The sequence below is a fragment of the Octodon degus genome, unplaced genomic scaffold, assembly GCF_000260255.1.
Source record: "Octodon degus isolate 3935 unplaced genomic scaffold, OctDeg1.0 scaffold00011, whole genome shotgun sequence".
NCBI classification, from domain to species: Eukaryota; Metazoa; Chordata; class Mammalia; order Rodentia; family Octodontidae; genus Octodon; species Octodon degus.
This window is the reverse complement of record NW_004524587.1, coordinates 7,422,159-7,429,506: the sequence shown is the minus strand read 5'-3', so window position 1 is coordinate 7,429,506 and position 7,348 is coordinate 7,422,159. Positions and strand designations below refer to the sequence as shown.

The 7,348-nt window shown below is 50.7% G+C and overlaps 1 protein-coding gene across 1 annotated transcript in view; it reads right to left on the bottom strand.

Moving 5' to 3' along the window:
* Nucleotides 1-1,902: 1,902 nt before the first annotated feature.
* Nucleotides 1,903-7,348, bottom strand: part of Fa2h (fatty acid 2-hydroxylase) — a 50,598-nt gene continuing 45,152 nt past the window's right edge. Inside the window, exons 5-7 of the mRNA XM_004625785.2 lie at nt 6,863-7,035; nt 5,207-5,459; nt 1,903-3,174 (exon numbers count right to left, since the gene is read on the bottom strand). Of these exons, the coding sequence (XP_004625842.1) occupies nt 3,095-3,174; nt 5,207-5,459; nt 6,863-7,035 (506 nt within the window). The 3' untranslated portion in view covers nt 1,903-3,094. The remainder of the gene's footprint in view (nt 3,175-5,206; nt 5,460-6,862; nt 7,036-7,348) is intronic.

Genomic DNA, 7,348 nt, shown 5'->3' with positions numbered 1-7,348 from the left:
AGAGGTTTTCTTTTTGTGACATCTTTCCCTCTGCTACAGATATCTGGGATCCAGTGAAGATGAGAGCCCCAGAATTTTCTGAATTTTACATTCATGCTGCAGCATCCTTTGTAGATACAGTTCACTGAGTGGGCAAAGCACCTACCTGTAAAGAAAATTCTAGTGAAACTTTGTAGCTATTACAGCTTTTTGGACTGATCATATACACAGCTCTAGTTTCTTATTTATTTATTTGTTCATCAGTATGGGAGATTGAACCCAGGGCTTTGGCTGACTTACAGCCCCATCGCTTAGTTTATTTATTTATTTATTTATTTATTTATTTTTTGCGGGACCAGGGATTGAACTCAGATCCTTGCGTTTGCCACTTAGTTTATTTATTTTTTTTAAAGTTTTTAAAATTTTATTTATTTATTTATTTATTTATGTGTGTGTGTGTGTGTGTGTGTGTGTGTGGCCAGCTCAGCCCACCCGCCGCCACTGAGCCATCTCACCAATCCCCAACACTTAGTTTATTTTGAAACATGGTCTTACTAAATTGCTGAATTCCCTAGACTGAGCTCAGACTTATGATCCTCCTGCTTCAGTCTCCCAGAGTGCTCGGATTACAGTCTTGGCCACCACTCCCAGCTAGATTCTTTGCTGGCATTGAAAATCAATTCCACTTGATGGCGCAGGGCTGCACACTGCCACCAGAGGGCAGCAGAGGCCAGGGAGCTGGTGGCGAGGCAGCGACCAGATGTAATTCACACTGGCCAGAGATGATGGTAGACAAGACTAACAGTTATCTGGCGGGGTTACTTGTTGGTCATTGGGTTGGGTACAAAAAGAAATCATACCAAATTCAGCTGCACACCTCAGAGGCCAGACCAACCAAGGAATGGAACAAAGCCGAATTAGAAGGAATGTTGCTCAGGTCAGCTGGGAAACGCCCAAAGACAGTCAGCTGGGAATGTCGTACTAGACAGGCATGCAAGGGCTCTGGGTTCTTGGCCGGCCGCTGTGTCTCTGATGGAGAATCAGTCATGGCAAATGGCAGGATCACTCAGGGTCAGGCAACCTGCACATTTGCTTCCCCCGGTCAGAACTGATTTAGTTATTGATAAGACAGGGTCTGGTTGTGTAGTTTAGGCTGGCCTTCATGACCTCCAGCCTCAGCCTCCAGAGTGCTGGGCTTACGGGTGTGCGTCACTGTACCCTGGTCTTGGAATTTAAAACATCCTCCTGTGCAAATATTAAACTTTTTGGATGGGTCTCAGCTGGGGTTGCACAGGTTCCAGAAAAGACCCTTTCCCAGCGGTACATGAAGGTGTTGTGTGAGAGGGGATGACGTCTTACAGAGAGCCTAAAAGCAGTGATGAAGCTGAGAGGTAGGAGGACTCAGCTGCCACTGTGTTCTCCCGGCCACTCTGTTCCCTCTCACATGGTGGTCGCCCTCACTCTGTAGGCTGTGCTGCTTTTCCTTGGCCCAAACTTGCTCTTTCCTTACCTTATTTTTATTTTTTTTTATTTTTTATTTATGTGTGTGTGTGTGTGTGTGTGTGTGTGTGTGTGGCCAGCTCAGCTCAGCCCACCAGGGGGCGGGGGCTGGCTGGCATGTGGTGCTGGGGGATTGAACCGCAGTCCCTGTGCTTTGCTAAGCTTGTTTTAAATAGGTGCTTTAGACCACTGAGCCATCTCACCAGCCCTTTCCTTACCTTTAATAAAACTTTGCCACTGTTAAAAAAAAAAAATACAGATAGCTAGATAGCTATAAGGACAGAGAGAGGGCTTTATTATGGCCATGTCCCAGGAATTCCATACAACCTGATCAGTGACAAAATCCTCCTTGTTGGACTGGCCACCCTGGACCCTCTGTCCCCATTCCATTCACAATGGCACCCGAGATAGTTACCACCAATAAACAGTAGTGCGTCTTTGTTGATTTCAATGTTTTATTTTTCAAAATATACAATTCATTTACATCTGTATTTCACAAGTGTAGTTTTTTATATTCCAAAATCTTTAAATAGCCTGTAGTAAACAGTACAAATCACAGGATCGGTCAAACTGCTTCACTTCAGCCTTTCCACTCGGTAAGTTTTTAAGTTTCAAGTAGTAGTGGTTTGTGGGTAAGAAGGGGACTAAACCAGGGCTGAATGTTTCTTCCTTTTTATGTAAGCTCCGCACAGGATTAGAAGGGCTGTCCGGGAAGCTCCTCGGTCTGGGTCAGGTTTAGGACATCTGTATTGCTTATAAATAAGACCCTCAGAACAGGGAGGGTGTTGGTTATGGGAAAAGGCAGGACTCATCTGCCGAAGTCTGGTGTTGGGGGAGCCAAGGCACAAAGGCTTCCAGGGGCTGGAGGAGGCACTTTCTGGGAGGTCCTGGAGGATGCAGCGCCCATCTGTGCCAGTGGGGACCAAGAGTACCTCGGGCTGGCAGGCATTCCCACCAAAGGACAGGCATCTGCAGCTTCCCTTGGGGAGAAATGCTGTGCTTCTGGGGTAGGGGACAGGTGGGTGGACTAGCTGGGGTGTCCCCAAGACAGGGTTAGGGCTTCTGCCAGCCCCCTTCAGGCGCCTCCCCAGGTAGGGGAGGGCTGCTGGCTGTGAATGGCAGATGGCAGCTGAGGGGACTGCACTGGGGCCGGGGGTGGGGTGGGGTGGGTGGCCCGTGGGAGGTGTCATGCTGTCTTGTCTTGTGAGAGCCTTTCATTCACCTCAGAGCCACCAAACCCTTGCCAGGACAGAAGAAAGGTATGACAGGGCCCAGGCCCCACACACCCTGTTCTGTGGGGATCCTGGGGAGCCCCAGGGGCTAAGGCAGTGGGCACAACCTTGGCCCCGAGGTCAGTTTCCTTCATGCCCCCGGGGACACTGGCTGCGCCTTTAAGTAGTCCTGCGGGCTGAGGCTTGGGTAGGGACGTGGGTGAGGAGGGTGGGCTGCCCTGGGAGAGCCATGACCCTCCTGTGTGGTGGGCCAGGAGGACAGTCCTGCCTGGAGAGACCCCAGGCCCCTGTACCAAGCCCAGGCTGTGAAGCTGGAGGGGACTGCACGGGGCAGAAGCCAGAGCCAGGCCACGCTGCCAAAGGTGGGAAGGACACGGGGGAGCTCACTGGGTCTTCAGCCGCTGTTCATCTGGGGTGAGGGTGTGGAACAAGTAATCCCACAGCTTCGTGCTGATGCCGAACCCTAGAAAGGAGCCAGTGAAGGGGAGAAGGTGAGGTGCTGGGGAGGCAGCAGACAGTGTGCTCCGGGCAGGACAAGAAGGCCAATCTCAGCGTGGGGCCTGTCTGGCAGAGCGAGGGCAGGGCACCGGCCTCCACTGTCCCCAGGTTAGAGGTCTCTATCTTCCTCTTCTGCTGCTTCTCTTTCCTCTTGGGCAAGGCTTGTTTCCATCTCAGATATGCTGCTCTTAACCCTAATGGGACCAGAGTGACCCATTCCTGGACCTTTTTATCTTGGACTGTGTGGTTACTGTGAGTTTGGGGAATGTAGTTCCAGCTACAGAGGAACTGACTTTCTATTTCATTCAATTGGAATTATTATTATTATTATTATTATTATATGTATTTGGTACAGGGTCTTGCTATGCAGCTTGGACTCAGAGTGATCCTCCTGTTTTCAGCCTCCTCAGCGCTGGGATTACAGGCGTGGGCCACCAGGCCTGGACTCAGTAGCCAGCTCAGTGTGCCTGGGAGTGGGGCCAGCACAGCTGATGGTTCAAATGGAATTCGATGTCAATTATTTTTATTTATTTATTTATTTATTTATTTATTTATTTATTTATTTATTTGGTGGAACCAGGGATTGAACTCAGGCCCTTGTGCTTGCCAGGCAAGTGCTTATTCTACTGAGCCATCTCCCGGGCCCCTTCGATGTCAATTAGAAACACATGCTTGATTCCATTACTGAGGAAGGTAAACTCAAGATAAAATATACAGAATCTGGATACAGATCAGTTATTTCCATTGAAAACTTGGCTTTTGGGTTGAGATGTGCTGTAAGCGCAAAACAGACCTTGAATTTTGCAGACTTAGTATAAGAGGAAGAATGTAATATTCCTGTGAAGAGTTTGCATGTGATTATATGTTGAAATGAGAATGGTTCGGTTATACTGGATTAAATATTCCATTAAGGGCTGGAGAGATGGCTCAGTGGTCTAAAGCACCTACTTGAAACAAGCTTGGCAAAGCACAGGGACCGCGGTTCGATCCCCAGCACCACATGCCAGCCAGCCGCGCCCCCTGGTGGGCTGAGCTGGCCACACACACACACACAATAAAAATAAATGTAATAAATAAAAATAAATAAATATTTAAAAAAAAAAATATTCCATTAAGTTGTTTTTTTTTTTTTTTTTCAGAACCGGGGCTTGAACTCAGGCTCTTGCGTTTGTCAGGCAAGCACTTATTCTACTGAGCCATCTCCCCGGCTCCATTAAGTTTTGTTCATCTGTTTAGTTTTTACTTATTGGTTTGGGTTTTTTTGGCCTTTTTTTTTTTTTGGTAGTACCAGGAATTGAACTCAGAACCTTGCACTTGCCAGGCAGGCGCTTGTACCACTGAGCTACTACCACCCAGGCCCCTATTTTTTATCTTTTTTTTTTTTTTTTTGCGGAACCGGGGATTGAACTCAGGCCCTTGCACTTGCCAGGCAAGCGCTTATTCCACTGAGCCATCTCCCTGGCCCCTATTTTTTTTTATCTTTTTGAGACAGGATCTCACCATTTAGTTCAGGCTGGCCTTGAGCTCAACTTCACTTTGTAGGCCAGGTTGGTCTCAAACTTGCAATAATCCTCCTGCCTCAGTCTCCCAAGTGCTGGGATTACAGGCATGTGCCACCAAGCCCAGATTTATTTTTATTTCTTAATGTGGCTACTAGAAACTTTCTAAGTGCATATGTGAATCATATAATATTTTGCTGGACAGTGCCATGCCCCTTGTTCCACCTTTTGGTTCCTCAAATACCACCTCACTTAATTTTTTTTCTTTTTGGGGAACCGGGGATTGAACTCAGGCCCTTGTGCTTGCCAGAGAAGCATCTATTCCACTGAGCCATCTCCCTGGCCCCTCTCACTTAGTTTTATTACACTTATCATTGCCTGAAATGATCTTTGCTATTTATTGCCTTCCTTGTTTATGTCTATGCAGCTGTGTGCACCAGTGGGCTGCTGGTGGGGCCCTCTGTGCGTGCCCAGTGCCCTGCCAGGAGCCGTCCTCACCTGACTGCTGGTGGGCGAAGTGGTGCTTCACGTGGTGGGCCTTCATGCTGTACAGGTAGGAGCCCTTGTGGGGGGAGCCAAAGTGCAGGTAGTAATGGATCATGTCGTAGAGGACGTAGCCCAGGAGGCCGCCTGCGAACATAGTGCCCCCCACGGCCTCGGGCAGGATAAGCCGGATCACCAAGTAGATGAAGCCGATCATCAGAGAGGCTGGCACGGGCGGGAAGACCAGGCGGGAGCCGTCGAAGGGGGCCTGTGGGTACAGACACCGGGGTCAGAGTGGCCCCGGGGCCTCTCTGTGGTCACTCCATGGGGAAGGTGCGATGTGGCGGCAACACTTGTGGTAGTGAGGGGACAGCTGGCTTTGCGCCGGCAGGTCCCCATGCCTAAAAGCCTGAGAGTGTCCTCCTCCTCATTTCTAAGACTTCTCCCTGGTACTGGTCCCTCAGCTTGGGGGCTTTCAGGACACTGAGGCCAAGGTCATCAGGATGAACGCAATATCCTGGCAAGAGGGTCCCTACCCCCCATCTCCAAACTGGTGCCCTTCTTGTCCCAAAGAGATGCTGTCACCAACTCCACAGGCTGAGGGCCTGGCTCTTGAGTGAGATTGCTGGTCAGAGAGAAGGGGTGGAAGCAGGCCCACGGCTGTAAGCAACTTGTTGCTGGCAGAGGGTGTGCTGGGAGCCCCTGTGAGCAAAGGCTTTAGAGAAAGGGGAGCGACACAGGTGTGGCATTTGCCAGCTCCTGTGGTGTAAACTCCCACTGGGGCCCACTTCCAGCTGCTTAGGGGATGTCACAGAGCTTGGGGTGAGAAAGGGACATGCAGCACTTCACTCCAGAGTCTGCCTGAGCCAGCTCCGGGTCATGGCTGGATTAAGGCTCCCCAACACTTCCAGCAATCAGGAGACTGAGGCAGGAGGATCACTGAGTTTGAGGGTGCTGAGGTATCTAGTAGCTGAAGCATGCTCTGGGCCTGGGTCATAGCAGTATCTGAGTGACAGGTTGGCCGAGGACAGCTTCCCTGCAGTGGCCACTGCGCAGGGCTCTGGAAAGCAGGTCTGCTCTGGGGGTATCAGGGAGGTACCTCCCTGCCCAGCCTTCAAGAAAATCCTGACTATGACTGAGCTCCTGGCCCCCAACTGGCCTGAGAGATGGGTCTAACTTCAGTATCTGCAGCATGAGGGTCTTCAATTTTTGTTTGTTTTTCTACATCATACAAGCTATGATTGAAAACTGTGTTTTTTGAGACAGGGTTTCCCTATGTAGTGCAGGCTGACCTTGACCTCACTATGTAGCCCAGGCTGGCCTCGAACTCATGGCAATCCTTCTGCCTCCACCTGCCAAGTCCTGGGATGACAGATGTGCACCACCATGCCCTGCTGAATTGTGCCAGTTTTGTTCACTGATCTCTAGCACGTAGTGGGCACTCAGGAACCTTTGTGGAATGAACAGATGAGTGACTAATGGAGCTGCAGACAGGATTAAAGATGGTGCCCGGAGGCAGAGGCTGAGCACACGTGACCCAGTCCCTGGCTCATGGGCTGTCCCCTACCCTTGCTTCTTCTCATTTCCAACCATTGCTGGACTCCCAGGAAGCCCTGTGACTCCTGGCACGAGGCACAGCTGCAGGGCCAGGCTGGAACCTGTGCCACTCACCTTGTGGTGCTGGCCGTGCAGGGCGAAGTGCAGCATGATGAGGTAACAGCTGTCAGCAGAGGGCTTCATGTGGAACAGGAAGCGGTGGATGAAGTACTCCACGAGACTCCAGAGAAACATCCCCAGCACGAAGAGGCCGGGGAACACAGACTCGCGCACCACCACCGTGTACTCTGTGGAGAGCAGGAATGGCGTGGTAAGAGAACGCCTGGTGGCTGGGTGTCCTCACCACGTGGTCACTCCAGGCAGGGTGGCAGCTGATGCTCTTGTCTGGGTGGCTCAGTAAGAGGCACAGCAGTGACCAGATGCTGGTTCCCACCACGAAGGGAGACCTTGCCTCTGGCAGGGATAATCTACTAAAGCTGGAGGCAGAGTGGGCTACCAGCAAGCAAACCGAGTGCAGGCATCTCAGCCTTGGTTCAGGTTGCTGAATTGAGGAGCAGCCTGGGGGGAGATGGAGGCTGGACAGATGTGACTGTCACCAAG